The following is a 17,243-nucleotide window of genomic DNA, read 5'->3' as shown; positions in this document are numbered from 1 at the left end:
GATACTTGACGTTATTAGAAAAACCACAGCAGTTCTGCAGCCAGTTTATGAGTTCAACAAATTATTTTAGGTTAGAATCTCGCCCTTAAATACCTAAGTGGTCATTACAGGAACGCTTAAATTTAAGGCTAGCTTTAGCCCTTTAAATGTCACTTTACAGTTGGTGCAACGTCATTTAAGTTAAGGGTTCATTTTAAGGGACACTTAACACTAAGTGCGTTTGGTGCAAATGGGTCTTATATACTTATATGTATCGATATAATCGATATAAGTGATTCCTAATATAAAACTTATGGTGTCATGACTTCGATATTTTCTGTCTTCCCATTCGAAAGAACGACGACAGAAGCTCAGCGCCTACCGGTTCACTTTATCAAAAATTGGATTACCAACGAATTATCCGGTTACGAATTTTTGCCGAACCACCCCTCGGTAACGTGAACCGGGGTGTTTTAAGGAGGATTCGAGCGCCAAAATCTCAGGGATGCCCGTCGGTAAAAATTGCATAACAAAGGGGAAATTGACAAAAATTCCATTAAAGGGATTCCTGTTCCAGGGTTCATTTGAGTGACCACTTGGACCCTTTATGGATTGTAATTTTTCAGCTAGTGGTCACTGGTCATCGGACGTCCGGTTTTCGGCGTTGACCCTCCCGGAATGGGCATCATCAACCCCATGGGAGATCGTTGTGGGAAACTCATAGGTCCGTTAGACTAGACACCGTCCATTACCAGTTCTCGTCTATTTTTAAACAAGACCTGTTTAGTAATTCGATTCCTGCTAAAGAGGGATACCAGACACACGGGATAAGGAAAATAATAATTGGATTCTATGCTGGCGAGTGAATACGGAAAGATACACCCTGCAAAAAGTCGATCCTACCTAAATCGTTGGACTGGTCCCTAGTCGAGAATGGCAAATTTACCGTTTTATCGCTCTACCCGCTTTCGTTTTAATTCAAACTGGATTGTTGTCTCATTTCTACCGAACAATGATCAATGAATTATTAATTGGTAGTGTGAAAAAATGAGCGTTTTCAAATTCATCGAACTGTGAATTGTTGACATAATGACCGGTAGCAAATGCCACAATGATTACTGTATTATGCCCTTCAAATTTCGAATAACTATTCCTCGTTTTGAGAAGATCATGGAATAATGTTAACGAACCTTCAAAACTATAAAAAAACCATAATAAGACTGCAAACTTTGTGTTCATTTTGCTTTATACTATCGAGAAAAAAAAATTCAATATAAACTAAACTCCTGCAATTAGGATTTGTCAGAGTGTCTTCAAAGAAAATCTTTTTGGCGATAATAGTACAATTTAGTTATTTTCAACGAATGTAGAACGGTCTCCATTTTATTTCAGGCAAAATTTAATACTGATGAGATTCACACGTAAAAAGGTTGAATAATGGTGAATTTTCTTCGATAAATACTAATTGTATAATGATTTCAAAATGAAAAAACCAATGAAGACATTGCAGGCTTATTAATCCTTTTCCGTCATAGTTTTCCTCAAAATGAATAAACTTTTTGAAGACACATCCATAAATTATGAAACTGTAATGTGAAAAAACATAAAGAAAATTTCAGAATTAATACATAATTAACAACATAAAAAATATTGTGGCAACTTGAATTTTCATCATCAGAATGCAGTAAATTTAAGATGCTCTGAACTGGACTTGAAGGAAATTCAAATTCACTGAGAAAAGATATCACTGCTCCTTTGTGAAATTTCTTTAGTCCTACTGAAATTGAGACTTTCCAATTTTTAATGAAAGTGGCAGTTAGACATTTCGTGTTATGAAATTTCGAAAACAACTGAAGTTGTTCAGGTCTCTTTCCTCTCGTCGATTCAATTTAATGAAGATATGCTCAAGCACTTTTATCCAAAAGTAATTACGTAGGTTGAGCGTGATCCAACGTCTAATGTTCTGTATGCATAGATCGCATGATTGTAGCCTGGTCTAGAAAGTACCAGTTACATCAAAAGAAATGCATTTGGTGCAAAATATCACATTGGGAAACCTCAGAATTTGATGATTATGGCTTTATGCCATCGCTCAAAAAATGCGAGAGACTGAAGGTTTGATTTATACAGGGTGAGTCTTTGACTCGTACAAATATTTTAACAGTAGAATCTTGAGGTCAAAAGAAATATCGGATGAAAAGATATAGCCATTTTAAGTTTTTATAATGAGCTGTGACAACCCTGGAAAAACAAAATTACGTTCAGAATAACTAGCTAAAACTGTGACACTACACATCGGTGGACCTTTTGAAAATAGTTGTATTCGATCAAAGTACCCAATTTTTAGAATTTCACTGATATTTTTTATTTTTGAACATCAAATTACTCGAAATCGGCGCATTATACGAGAAAATATGAAGAATACTTTCATTTTACAAAACGTTCATACATTAGATAGCGTCCAACTTAGTTACAAGAGTTGGGTTCTTTGAATTTTTGGTATTTTTATGGTACATAATGTTCATAATGAGAAAACTGGAAGACGTGGGTGATAACTTGTGTTCGAAAAAGATTCATCAAATGAACGAAAAAATATATTCCGAAATTCTTATCATTCGATAAAACCGTTTGTGAGATAGAACTAAAAATATTTTTTTTTATGGGTTTTTAACAGCCTGTATCTTTTTAACTGAGCCGACTACGAAAAAATGGTGAGGGAAAGAAGTGTTTCTTTTGACCTCAAGTATCTACTGTTGAAATATTTATACGAGTAAAGACACACCCTCTACAGAGATTCAGTAAAAAGTAAAGCACAAAATTCATATCTTCGGTTTTAACAATTTTCTAGAAAAAATTCTGATACAGCCAAACATTTATTTCAACTTTTGATGTATAAATGGTGAATTTGTCACAAGGGCTAGGATTGTACAATTCAATAAGTTTAACCATTTCATCCCATTAATAAAAACGAGTTAATCAAAAAACCAAAAATCGTCCTCGACAACGACAAGTTTATCAATTTCAGGTATAAAAGTTAATGTTGTCTTTTGAAAAAACTCTACTACCCTCCTACCATCATAGAGGATGCACCACCAACTCTAGAGTAAACCTGATCGAACAGTTTTCTACAAAATAGTAAATACCGATATTATTTTTATGCGTTACTCCTGACTCACTCGGTATACAATTTCACAAACTCAATAAGCATAGGAGCATTATGCGTCAGTTTGAACTCAGATGTTCAATCCCTTCCAGAGTACAAAAGATTCATTTTGGCGACGTCATCTTTCAGCGGTTCTCGTAAACCGAGCATAATATGTAATGCAAATCCGGACAGGGCAAGCTGTTTATTTCCAGAAAAATACATAAGGGCAGACGTATCCATTCAACGCACCCGGACAAGTCTCGAGACACTGTCAAAGGGTTGAGGATTGACGCAAATATTCGCAAGAGTATGTACATAAGGTTGTGAAAAGGGACAGATGGATACCTTAATGCGATTGTTGGCCGCAGTCGTATATACAGTGTTGACGAAAATATTCGGTTGCTGAACACACATTCTCAATGTGACAGATTGCATCGGATTATGCGTTTGCGAAGAGTGAACAAACACGTGCTGCCCCAAAGGCTTATAATACAAGTTTCATGTATGGTGAAGTGTCTTATTTGGATGTTATTGGGAACCGGCATCTGCTGTTTTGGAGTCAGAGATCGAAATTATGATTGATAGATATTCGGAATTATTGCGTATAGATTTGTGACGCTTTCAACGAATTGCTTGGGTGAAAGGGGGTTTCCACTCTCAGCTGGACCACCATGTATCACATTTCTATCAGAAACCGCCATTTTTGTCAGAAGATTAAAGGGTGTGGTCTGGTAGATAAATGGCAACCCTTATAATATATCCTCAGTTTTCGATTGCACAAACTTTCAGATGATATTTTGTTTTGAATATTATTGCTAAAAATTTCGAAAAAAAATCTTTTTAATTCGATCAACCCATGTTGATGGAAAATATGCTCCATTCATATTTATTTTAGCAGTCGGTTGCCAATGAAATAATTTTCTCAAGTTTTTGTAACTAGAACGCAGTAAGGTTGGCACTCATGAAATGTCGTTAATGTCATAACGCCGTTGGCACAACTAATATCAATTTTTATTACGAAAATGACAAAAGTGATTGAGAAAAGAGACAAGGTTTCAAAAAGTGCTATTTAGAATTCAGGTCCGCTCATTCAAATAGTTATACCCTAATATTCTAAAATCCACAATACGTCAGACGGTAGCGAACATATTCAATGTATGAGAATTTATATAATGTTTCATCTTAATCTAAACGACTTATATTTCAGCTGAATATTTCCACAATCAGAAAGATTGTGAATGAAGAGGATGACAAAGAATTTCCTTCTATTGGGAGACCCAAAAAAGTGGTGGCATCTGAGAATTTTATGTTTGAGTGAATTAATGCGAAAAGTTTACTACAGAATTTTCGATGAATGTCATCGTAGAATAATTTCCCGAAAGTTGATTTTTCTATTTTTCATTTGACTTATCCTATACATTGTAAATATCTTAAGGTACCAATTATACCTAATTATTATTATTATATCAATGTATTGAGATGAAGAGCCACAAATACGCGCCAGTTGTCCTGTTAATTGTTTATTCATGTGAAATTTTTGTTCAAAGGTGAAGTTTATCTCTAAATTTAAGACCTGTATGAGCATTCTCAGATTTTTCCAATTCTACTTATAATAAACAATAATTCGCGAATAAAAATGGATACCAGGAATAAGACTACAAGTGTGATGTAGGAAAATCACAAACACGATGTTAGTAGGTAGCATTTGTTCCCAACATTCCGAAAGGATTTTCTCAACATCCATTATAAATCTCTAAATGGGTCAGCACTTCGGAACTGTTGGAAAAAATATTTTTAAAACCTGTCCCAATAATGAAAACGCTCATCAAATTAGCCTTTGATGTTTGAGTGGACGCAGATGTGATCTAATTTATTCCAAATCGTTTTTGATTGCATCACTTCCGGAAGATATAGTCACTTGTTGAATTGCTTCAGTGCATGTAGATATAATTATAATATAACACCTCCAATTGTTATTGGAATAATGATTACCAATTTATGAAAACTCTTGATCATCTTATAAGATAATAAGAAAAATATTGCAGAAGATTCCACGATTTAAAATATTAAATTGATGAAAATGTTCAATTACAAGTGTGGATTTATGCAGCCCAAAATAACAAATATCACGAAACTTAACCAAATCTTCTTTTAATTGTTAATTTGGTCTGCATAAATGGTATAATTCAGGCTCTTTGCTATTGATAATTACGTGATACTTGTTAAGTGAAAAGTGTTATTTGATGCTGCATAAATCAATGGAAAAAAAATCAATTAATGATTGTTGTTAGTACTCTGAAAGAACTTCAACGTACCATTGTTTGGGGGGTATCCTGCTTTTCGCCTTTGATACTCGCACAGAGCTGGGTGTTGAAGATCACCCCTTTGTCTCGAAAGAAGTTGATGTAGATAGTTATTCTGTTCCTTGTCAACTGGAAAAAAAGAAAGACGTTAGGTAAGATTGAGCAATAAAAAACAACGAAACAGTAATTTTAAATGCGTCGATTACCAGAGAATTAATGCCGAAAGATTCTTTAAAAGGATTCGCCACATAAGATAATTAACAGTTTACATTAATGATCGAGAAGTCACCAGAAATGGTTGGTTTCAATTCGAAAGGCCAAGTAGGTACTTACATAACCATGTGGCTTACTCGTCACCTACATAAGAAGGCATCTTCGACTATAACCATCTTGAGCAATGAACTTTTCTCATGTTCATTTTTCTGAACGTTCTCCAAATACTTCCAGGGGGGTTATATTATTGTACCTGATTGAATTGGTATGAAAATAGGTAATTACGTCTCTGTTTCATCGAACATTTGTTCTACGAATCTGAGCAGCACAAAGGGAATGTGGGTCAAGGGAACTTTCCCTTCCGGTGGAACAACGCACTGTCGTTTTTTTATTATCCTTATATCGTCGGTAGTTCATGATTACTTCACTACCCCAAATATTGAGGATGGGAGATTCATATTTATGATTGCGTGGGAATGATTATGAAGATTTTTACCGTCCTATAATTTCCAGAGATGTTTTGAGGGTTTCGATTGGAAAAAATTAGTGTAAATACAAGTCGGAAGCAATTTTCATTAGTGAAATCAGTATTTGGATGGATCTATCAGCATTCGTTACGATAATGAAAAAGTTTTTTGTTTATTAAAAAAATAATGCCCATGACAAAATAATTAATCAACAAATACGTAGCCTGAGTCTTATTGGCTGGAATTATGTTCGATATCGGATATTATAGAGCGTCTCCAACATTTTCTTTATTGCCTTCCCTCTCCTATAGAATGTTTACTCAATTTCATTAGTGTCAGATTTCTGTGTTCTAAGAAAAAATTGAAAAATAGGTTTTAAGGTGCCATCTTTAGGGAGCTTTCTTTATCTAAACAGGAGCTGCTCAAAAAATGGAAGATCTACGCTATTTTTTGACAAGGAATACCCCTTAAAATTTTTTATAACTATTCATTTAAGTAACTGTATACTGCATTTCCTGAGAAGCCTTTTTTGTAGAGAAATAATGTATGTACATACATTCTTCTGCATCTATACTCAACTCAGGAAATCTTAAAATATCCACGAGACTTGTAGATTCAAAGCAGATTTACAGTTTCCTATTGTGAATATGAAATTCGTATTTTCATTAAAGCAAAGCTGGGCCAAAGCTGTGAAGAATATTTGCCAGGAATGAATGGTAGAGATTAGTTATTGAGTTACAGCTTGATTGGAGTATGGGCAAATAAATTCATTTTGCGTTCTTTGGGAATGTGTTTATCGTGTATGAAATCTATTAGCACAGTTTTCAAAGGAATCTCCGCTTAGAAGATCCATTTTCAGTTTATCCTTTACGAAGAAATGAAGAAGTTGTAAAGATGAAAAAAAGTTTTGAACAATATCGATAATTCATTGGCAAAATGTAAACAGTTATATTTATCTAAGTTCTCTGGTATTCTAGACGATATTGCAAAATAGTGTTTGGGAAAATACGATATAGTAGGTATTGTATCAACTGACAAATAATTTATTTTTAATTTTCAGCGAATCCCCATTAATATCGGTCGCCAAGTGACCCCCTTAGTCTAATAATAACATTTTTCAAAAATTAAGTAGCATCCTCTTCAAAACGACCCGACTCTGCGATGTTTCTTCTTCGAAACCGGGGAATAAATTAATGACGTTGACATTTAGTAATGTTTCGTCTCACGCGTTCCCACTATTTAGGTTAATAGAAACAACATCATTGTTTCCTGCAACCGAAAAATGATACTTCTTTTGTTCATTGTCGCTCCGAATTGCGCAAGTACGCTTCGAAATTGTGGTAGATGCGGTAGATTGTCGAACAATGATTTTTTTTATTTGTGAGAACGGAAGATGCTTGTTTGCAAAATGTCGCCATTTAAGCAACGAGAGATTAGGAAAGCAAATGTCAGGAGATAAACCTGTTTGCACTGCATTATATGCACGAGTTTTCGACCAGACTGGATCACCAGTCGAATTTCGAAATGATGCGGAATGCTTGATGACGAAAAAAATATGGGGTGTTTACAAAAGTTTCGGTAAAAGCACCAGGTGATTCCTCGTCTGAAACATTTTAATATTCCGTGCAAATATGCACAGTTTCTGGGGTTTGCAGTACCGAAAATGAAAAATATTTCAATAAAATTATCGATATGTTGATAAAACTCAACACTGAATTAGATTTTCACTGACATAAGTCATTTAAACGGGACACGTGATTGGTTGTAAAACTAGCATCTTCAGGTGGGTGAAGGTAGACTGAATTATTTGGTACCGAAGGAAAATATACAGGGAGAGTCTTTGATTTTTAGATATACTCAAACAGTAGATACTTGAAGTCGAAAAAACACTTTTTACCTTTACCATTTCTTCCGATTGGGCCTTAATTAATGAGTAAAGAATTTTTAATATTCATAATGAGATATACCACCTGCTGGAAAAACAAAATTTCCTTCCGAATAACAAACTGAATCTCTGATACCACACACCAGTGGATCTTTTAAACAGAGTTTCATTTTTCTCATTTTTGAAGACTGTTGAAAAACCATGAAAAAATGTTATTTTTAATTCCATCTCACACACAGTTTTATCGAAAGAAATTATGTAATTTCGGAATAGAGTTTTTCATTTATTTTATGTATCTTTCTCCAACACAAGATATCACCTACGCTTTCTTTTTTACTCATTATGACCATTACGAGCCATAAAAATACCAAAAATTCAAAGAACACAACTCTTGAAACTAAGGTGGACTAATGAATATTTGAACGTTCTGTAAAATAAAAGTTCTCTTCATATTTTCTCGTATAATACGCCGTTTTCGAGTAATTCGATGTTCGAAAATTAAAAATTATTTGTGAAATTTTAAAAATTGCGTACTTTGGCTGAATATAACTGGGTTCAAAAGATCCACAGATGTGTAGTGTCACAGGTTTAGCTAGTTATTCTGAAGGTAATTGTGTTTTTCCAGGGGTGGCACAGCTCATTTTGAAAACTTCAAATGGCTATATCTTTTTATCAGGGCCGAATCGGAGAAAATGGTAGTTATAGGAAAAGTGTTTCTTTCAACTCAGGAATCGAAGACTCACCCTGTATAAACTAGCAATTAGGTCTACTTCTAACGATTTAGACAAGGTTATTATGGCAAGAAAAATTTTATTGGCATTCATTTCCTCAACTTCCTCATGTTCAACAGAAAACAGTTAAATGATTCCAACAGGGTAAAATGCACAAATCTCGCAATATAATTCGAACACCCTGCATATAGTCAAAGAAACGAGACCAAAAATATACATTTTATTCAATGTACTTCCATCAGTTCATTGAAAGTAGGTGTAAATCAGCAAAAACCGTGCAGCCCCCGTACAAACATATGTTTTCATTTTCTCCGAATGCGCCAGGTACTTAGCATTTATTTTACTACACTCATATATATACTCGCCGGCCTTAACCCACTTAGTGCGTTGCTTTAAGACTTTCTTACGTAACAGCCGGTTCACAAATACCAACTTCCTTTAAAAGGACTCGTTTTTAGGTCTCATTACAAAATTGATTCGGTCAAATCACCGTCAGTTTCGTACTGAATATGTCGACGAAATATGGACAGGTTTCGAGAAACGGGACCGTTCGTTGTTTCAGAAGGAGCGGCTTTTGGAATTTAAATCTTGCAATCTCGTCGCAGAAATCATTTTTCTTTTTCGTGAAATCATGGATTTCATTCTGAAACCTATTCATTCCTTTGGGAATTGGGTTAAACTGAAAGTTTTCTCAAATTCCTCTCATACTTGATAATAATTGTTGAGGGGGTGACCCAGGAACCAGTTCGTGGCCCCAAAGTCTTCATGTTTCTCTAGTTTCGACGACAAGGTCTACCAAATTTTCAATCAACTGTGAACTAGCACGTATCAATTGTTAATTATACATTGTCATCATTGAAAAAGGATTATGTGGACACTTTCTGGCATATACTGAAATTGAAGAACTCTAAGAACTGTATATAATATGCTCAATATATGTGATTTATACCCGGTTTCTGAGCTCCATTTATCGGAAGTTAATCTATTCGATAAACTTAATCGACCAATAACTGGTAATTTCTGTGGCTAGGTCTCGCTCGGAAAGAAAAACTCTCAATAACCTCAGATTAAGTTAACCCCTCGAAGATGTCGTACTATTTGACGTTCTTGTTTACAGGCATTTAACCTCACTTAAGTAGATACCATATTAGGGTTTGGGATTTTTTGAAGTATTAGCAGGATACTGGATGGATTAATCTCTAGAAATCCATCAGTAGAAAACATTGAAAGTGAGCTCAGAAACTTACACAAAGTTAACGACAGTTTATACACTCGTTAAAGTTCTTGAACAAATAACTAATGATGGTTAGTGAACGAGCGCGGAAAAGATTTACTACGACCAACTCTACAATGTACGGTCCTCTTTTGAACTCTTATAACAATTTCAGCGCCTATTTCTTCTTTTGTATTAGGAATGATTACGGTAGCCAGGAGAAATATATTTTTTGATAATTCTGAGGCTACATTTCCACTGAATTTTGATTTTGGAGAAATTATGGTGATTAAAACCCATATAAATGATTCTGTAACAATAATAAAACCTATAATGATTTTTTAGATTTTCAGTCTTGAAAGTCGAATTAGATATCGTTGAAAATATTCGGATAATGGCCAAGAAGTGTTGATCGATTGCACCACGGTATAATTACAGTCGTTTCCACTGTTTACACTGAGAAACTACGATAATTACCTAAATATTAACAGTCTGTCATTACGTAATTCACATTCGCATACTCGAGTGATTTATTAAACGTTCATTATCGATATGTCCCAATTACATTCGGCCTAAACTAGGATGGCTCTTTTTTATGGTCGACTGTTTAAATTGCTCTCATTCTGCGAAACGCCGGGTTGTCTATCAAACCGTATCTCCGTATAATCGTTCCCAATACAATGTTTGCCTTCGTGATAATACGTCTGATCGGTTTGGCATTTCCGCGATTCTGTTATATATATGTATATTGTAATGCTGATAAGAATGAGTCATTTCCGAAAGCTGGATCATCAACAGGGTGATCTAGGACGAGTTTGACTTCTCAAGAATTTGCGACATGTCGCTCTCGTTTAATACTCCTTCTGACGAAAATGATGTATTTTTTTATGAAATATCTTTGAAACGTCACATTTTGAAATACCCATTTCAACCGTTTCTCAAAAAAAAAATTTTTTTGAGTACTTAAAAATTAAAAATGGGTATTTAAAATTTAAAGCGTTTCGTTTCTATTGCACAAGTTGGCAACATCGACTGAAATATGCGTTGATAATAAAGGACAACAAATGCATTATCTTGATGAGATAGACAAAGATGGCTGTCTATGAAGTCTACGGCGAACGAGGAAGGTCGTAAAATTTTATGGGATTTTTATGGCCGGTTGCTGTTGAGGCTCGCCAGTGAGTACGCGCCTTATGATGGCTGTAAATCGACAGCTGTTATTTTATAAACAAGCCATTGTTCTTTTTATTTTCTAGTAGGCACTGTTGCCAAATCGTAAACTTTAAACGAAGCGATTTAAATTTTGAAACCTCATGTTTGAAGAATGATTTTGAATAGTTTCCGCGGTGCATTTGAAAAATTCATGAATGAAACTCATAATTATTCAGTTTGAGCTTGCATATGCTGTGATAACCCAAATTGAGGAGAATTCCCCATTGGCCAATGAGATAGATACGCGCAGAGCAATTCATTAAGGGTATTTTTAAATATAAATAATGATTGTAAGCGCAGTGAGCATCGAAATATTTTTATTCTGCAGATTGAAATGATTTTGACGTTTAGATTTGTTGAAATATTCCATATTTAGATTGCAAGAATAAGAAACTGATTGCAAAATGGTGAAAGCGCCACTAAGTTATTTTTCTTTCCTCTTAGACTTTTTTCTATATTTAGGAATTTTATTCAAACTAAAATATTTATTCCAATCTAAACTGCAATATTTCAAATGAATAATAATTCAATTTATCTGCTTACATACCACTGAAAGAAATCATCACCAAAAAAAATCATTTTTCGAAAAATATTCAATCTCAGTGCCGTACCTCACGTTTTTCTATCCTACTTTCATTTTTTTCGCTTGATGACTGCCTGCTTATTATCAATCGTGTTGGCAATTTTTTCGCCTAGTTTCTTTTTTCTAGTCATACACATTCATACAGTTGTAAATTGTTTTTAACCCGTTTTAATCTAATTACGATTTATCCGTTAACCTCGATACATCATTCTGGTCGCGTAATTCCTTCAACAACAACAAATCAAAACGGAGACGACAGATCTCTGCGTACTGTCAAGGTACTCTACTTATTCAAAGGTCACGATACGTATACGAGAACAATTATCGGCATACTCTGCAATATTTCATTCACTGTTTCGCTGAATAAATGCATTAATGAAATCATATACTCCCACAACGAAATGCAGGTCAGGAACTACTCGACGCTTTATCTATAATTGGATTTTCTCTTTTCTATTGATCGCCCCGTTTGTGAAATTCGAGCAGGGAAGTGTTCGGAATAGAATGAAATACCTAGTAGGCCTTTTCGGAAAATTTATCTTCAAGGGCTTCTCTTCTTGTTTGAAGAGGGAAATAAAATGATTTTCGACATTTGAAAAAATATCTCGATTATCTTTCAGAAAAATTATCGTAGATCTAAATGTGATACATATTCTGAAAGAGCGACTCTTCTAGTAATAAATCTGAAAAGTTCACCCATCTAGGCGCAACCGTTCGATCTTGAGGAAGTTTTAACTGAACCCAACTTTTTGGGAATTTTTCGAGGCTCAACTTTCGAGTAGTTTTTGTTCCAGGATAATTATGGTAGATCTAAATGTGATACATATTCTTATAGAGCAATTATTCTAGTAACAAATCTGAGAAGTTAATCCTTCTCGAGGCAACCGTTGGATCTTGACGAATTCTTAAGTGAAATTTGCAATTTTTGAAAAATGCCATTTCCAAGATGGAAATCTAAACGAAGAGAGATAGGCTTTCGAAATTGTTTGCAATAGCTTCAGCGTGTTCGAAAACCTAGAGTCTCATACGAAAATTTCCAAAATCTGATCCAGTTTAGGAGAAAATAATTTTTTTCGTTATTCCACTTTTCATTTTCGAGTTGACTTCGAAAAGCTCTCTGGGGTGCAATTCTCTATTGTTTCATCAACTGTTTGGTTTTCAATAAGCTTCAAAACAACTTCAATACACCCCATATTCTAATACAGTAATAAAACATCCTGATTTTCAGACAGAGTAGCAAATATGTCATTTTAGGGGGGTCTAACCCCTTGCTCATTTTCGACCCAAAAAATCGACATTTTCGAAATCGAGTTATTCTGCTAGGGTGAAAGCCTCGACAACGCTAATTATAGAACCGGAAATCCCAAAAGGATCAGATGAATATAACAGGAGATATCGCAGATTGAAATTTGCAATTTTTGAAAAATGCCATTTCGGCGGTGAAAATCTAAAAGAAGGGAGATAGGCTCTCGAAGTTGCTCGCAATATATTCAGCGTGTTCGAAAACTCATATTTTCATACCAAAATTTCCAATATCTGGCCCAGTTTAGGAGAAAATAATTTGTCACCTTTGAAAGAGCAACTCTTATAATAAATCTCTAAATTTCATCCAGCTCGGTGCATAGTGGTGGTTCCAGGAGTGACTTTGGAATGGGGGCATAATGTTACTAAATTATTTCCGATATACAAAAAATATTTCCCTTCACTTCTCAAAAAGAGGGTGGGGGAAATTTATTTATTAATCAACTTAATAGATATCCATTGTTACCAACTCTCGTTCAAACATTTCGAAAATATCGAGGAATTCGTTATTTATTTCGAATATACTCAACGCCCTGTATCAAAGACCTACTACAGGACTTTTCTGATTCCAAATAACTCAGAGAACAATATCCTGAAATTTTTCGCAAAGTTTATTAAACACCAAGTGAAGTGATATGAAATTTCTATATTTTTTACTGTTTTGTTCTAGTTTTTTCAACTTTCTTTCTTTTTCCTGTCGATTGGAATGAAAGTCGTAAAAGAATGAATTTACAATCACCGGGAAATACACTTCAACGGCGACCGATGCATTCCACGCCTGAACTTTTTTTCGAAACGCAATTTCCGTTTTCTGCCCACCCATTTTCGTGTGCTTCGATTACCTAACCTGTCGGAAAAGTGATGTGGGCTGATAAGAGGGCCCAGCAATTTTCGAACAGGCCCATGTTTCACAACGACAGCCGCAATTCACACATATTTCACGCAGACGCCTCGCTTTCGACACACTCGCAGACGGTCAACCTAAATATTGCCGAACCCGCCCATGTGTTTTGGAGCCGCCTAAAAAAAATCAATTGTTTTGTAACCAGGTCCAAAACGCGCTCTCTGTTGCAAATTCCATAATTGCGCACTTAGCGGATTCATGCTCGGCTCAAAATGAAAGCGAAAGTTTGTCGTTGCGTCTCGGACACCGTTTACGCACAACCTTTTCAGATTTTCAATAGAAAATATAGCGAAAATGTGGTATATTGGACCAATATGGAGGAAGCACCACCTTTTCTGGCAAATCTATCGAAATAATACCAATTTTCAAGAATTTCACAGAGTTCCATATTGAAAACAGGTTATGCCGGGTAAAAAAAAAATATTTTAAATGGGAGAAAAAATATATAAAAAATATCGCTCTTTATTACGCCAGACTGAGATAACCATAATTTTTCAAAAGTTCGAAGATATTAATGGTCTTAATTCGTCAAAATGAAAAAAATTTAATGAAAGATTCATGACAAAAAGCGAAGTACAGTTTAAAATATACAAAACTAACTTTACCTTTTGCATCTCTCGAGAATTTTGAGTTTACGAAAAATCAAAAAAAATTCTTAAACGAAAAAACACAGACTTTTCCAAGAATTATATTTTTCAGTCAGAAAAGTTAAATATTCTTCTTTTAAACTGACGTGCTGTATAATTGAAATGTTAAATATAGCGCTCCACATAGCATCACGAATTTCTCTCTTGCAGAATCATGAATTTCCGAATGCAATTAATTGATTTTCTTTTAGTTTCCTGGACATTTCACTTCCGAAAAATTCGCATCAAACACCAGAAATTCGAAACTTGCGTCTGTAAATTTGAGCACTAAAATTATCGAAATAGCATTATTACTACACAGTTTTGTTGGCGCCAATTCCGAGAAGTAGCTGGCACACGAACTAAACATCTGTAATTTTATCAGGTTCCAATTATTAATATACTCTATTTTTATGTTTTTCTCGAGAACCAGCCATAACATGCATCTTTGTAATTATTGTCCAACGTAATAATATCAGTAAACGTTTAAACATAAATCATTCACTTTCGATGTCTTATAAGATACACCAATTAAACAATTTTCTCAGAATAATTATGATTAATTTTTTGTTTGTTTTATAAAAGTTCTTTTCTTCGAATATTCTAGGTTAATGGCTGATTTTTTTAACTAATGAATTTTGAACAAGGTTATATAATAATTTTTGTTACTTTTATGTGATTTGCTAACTCAAAAAATTAAATTACCAATACAAACTATTCTAAACAAATTCGATTTATTTTTCTTATTTTCTTCCGTTTGAAATTAGGTGACGGTTCAATCCTCAAGGTGGATAATGTTGACGATATTCCTGAAGTATAGTTCAGCAAAAAACCTTGGATTTTGCATAACTAAACGAATTTCCACACGTTGCAAAATAGGTTCGCATAAACGCAACAGCGGGCATCAATCGCCAATTTTTATGTCATTGCCATCAACACCGATCGCAAGATTCTGCGTCCCATCTTGGACCTGCGTCCGTTGAATATTCATCGTTTCGTTGAAGAAAAAACAGAACGGCAAATTCTCGGTAACATTAAGCCGATTTAAATGCCGAAAACATAAAATCCTTGGTCCCAATTGAGCAAAAAGATGCAACGGCGACACGATTGCAAGCCACGTCATACGTGATCGACCTGCTAATCGAACGTTTTGATTATTGCAAATTGCAATTTGTAAATTGGGCAGGGGACGGTGTCGGATTAGGCAGCGCATGAAAAACATGAACGGTTGTTTACAATCGTCAATTAATTAACTCAAAAGTATCATTAACACTCGGAAAACATTCGGAATCATCAGAAAGTATAATGAGGTGTGTAACAAATCGGCCTTAATTGAAGATGCAATAAATGGAATAATTAATTGAACTAAAAACTGAACTACGCGATTCTTACTAACATCCACGACACGTGTGTCGCTATCAAAGTAGCATCTTCAGGTGGATGAAGTTAAACTCATATTATTCAGTTTTTAGGTCAATTATGGATTTTCATCAAGTATCAACCACATTTCAATTCATTATTTGAATAATTAATTATTCCACAAGTTGGGTTAGCTCATTTTATTCTGTTTCATGTTTTAATTTTTGAGTGATTTTTAGGTGGTTTCAAAGTATGGTTCGATTCAGGGGCTTTTGAATTTTTCTCAGATATCCTTGTTATTTGTTCAGTCCCAGTTCCTGTCTTTGATCTAATCAACTTATTCCAAGTTTGAGGCTAGCACTGTTTATTTGTTTTGCAACAAACACCTATAGGGTAGGCTCTTGTAAACGAAACAGATGAGATAAAAAGCGGAATCAAATTATTTTGAAAAAATTGCCCCTTTTGACAAGGTACAATTATCACTTCAGCACTTAGTGTTACAACCAGAACCTATAAATTTTGAGGAGGAAAGATGGGGTATGTATTTCCTCATTTGCAAGGCCTTTGGACCATGAGGACTTCAGCATATTAATTTTTTTGTGATTCAATATATTCGTTTTCGAAATATTCTCATTTGAAATTTAAACAAAGTTGGTTTTCCCTGCAAGCATGCTGTGTAAATTAGTCGAATTTTTACCTATTCATTTTGTAATTTTCATGATAAATCTGTTGTGTGGTTCTCGCACTGGTTATTTTTGAACAATTAAAAATTATTTCAAATTTTTCCGACAAATAAAGGAACAAACGGTAAAATCTTCAACTCTGGTCATGAAAAGTTTAGGACTATCATCAAAACCATAAAATAAATAAGTATTCTGTGCAAAATTTGAATTTGAATATCTCGAAAACAGATTTAACGACGAAAAATTCAATATGCTGAACTCAAAATAAAACGCTCTTTCGAATGAGGTATCACCTCCACCATATTCCCTACTCAAAATAAAGGGGTTGGGGTTGTAACATTAAGGGTTGAAGCGATTTAGTTGTAAATATAATCTCACCAGTTGTCCCCCTTGAATCATTACTTGACGTGTCGGAGGATTCTCTCGAAAAAAAAATCATTTCTTCTGTGATATCATCTGTTTTGTTTTTAAAAGCCCACACTGTATATTAGGGTTAATTTTTGCATAGCACTTCAAAAAGCCTCGAGTTTATTTACCTTTTTATCATCTGTAATTTTAAATTTATCTTCTCACTCTAATTTTCATTATTTCCTTTTATATTTATTATATTATTATTATTAATTATTGATTTTTCATTT

The 17,243-nt window shown here is 34.4% G+C and overlaps 1 protein-coding gene across 3 annotated transcripts in view; it reads right to left on the bottom strand.

Annotated features, from left to right (window-relative positions):
* Positions 1 to 17,243, bottom strand: part of LOC123315515 (ecdysone-induced protein 74EF) — a 200,084-nt gene that overhangs the window by 19,976 nt on the left and 162,865 nt on the right. For all 3 annotated transcript variants that reach the window (XM_044901233.1, XM_044901234.1, XM_044901236.1), the window contains one exon: positions 5,440 to 5,556. In XM_044901233.1, the coding sequence (XP_044757168.1) occupies positions 5,440 to 5,556 (117 nt within the window). The remainder of the gene's footprint in view (positions 1 to 5,439; positions 5,557 to 17,243) is intronic.

This window comes from Coccinella septempunctata, chromosome 6 (assembly GCF_907165205.1).
Source record: "Coccinella septempunctata chromosome 6, icCocSept1.1, whole genome shotgun sequence".
Taxonomy (NCBI): Eukaryota; Metazoa; Arthropoda; class Insecta; order Coleoptera; family Coccinellidae; genus Coccinella; species Coccinella septempunctata.
Note: the sequence above shows the minus strand (reverse complement) of the source record. Positions and strands in the feature narration are given on the sequence as shown.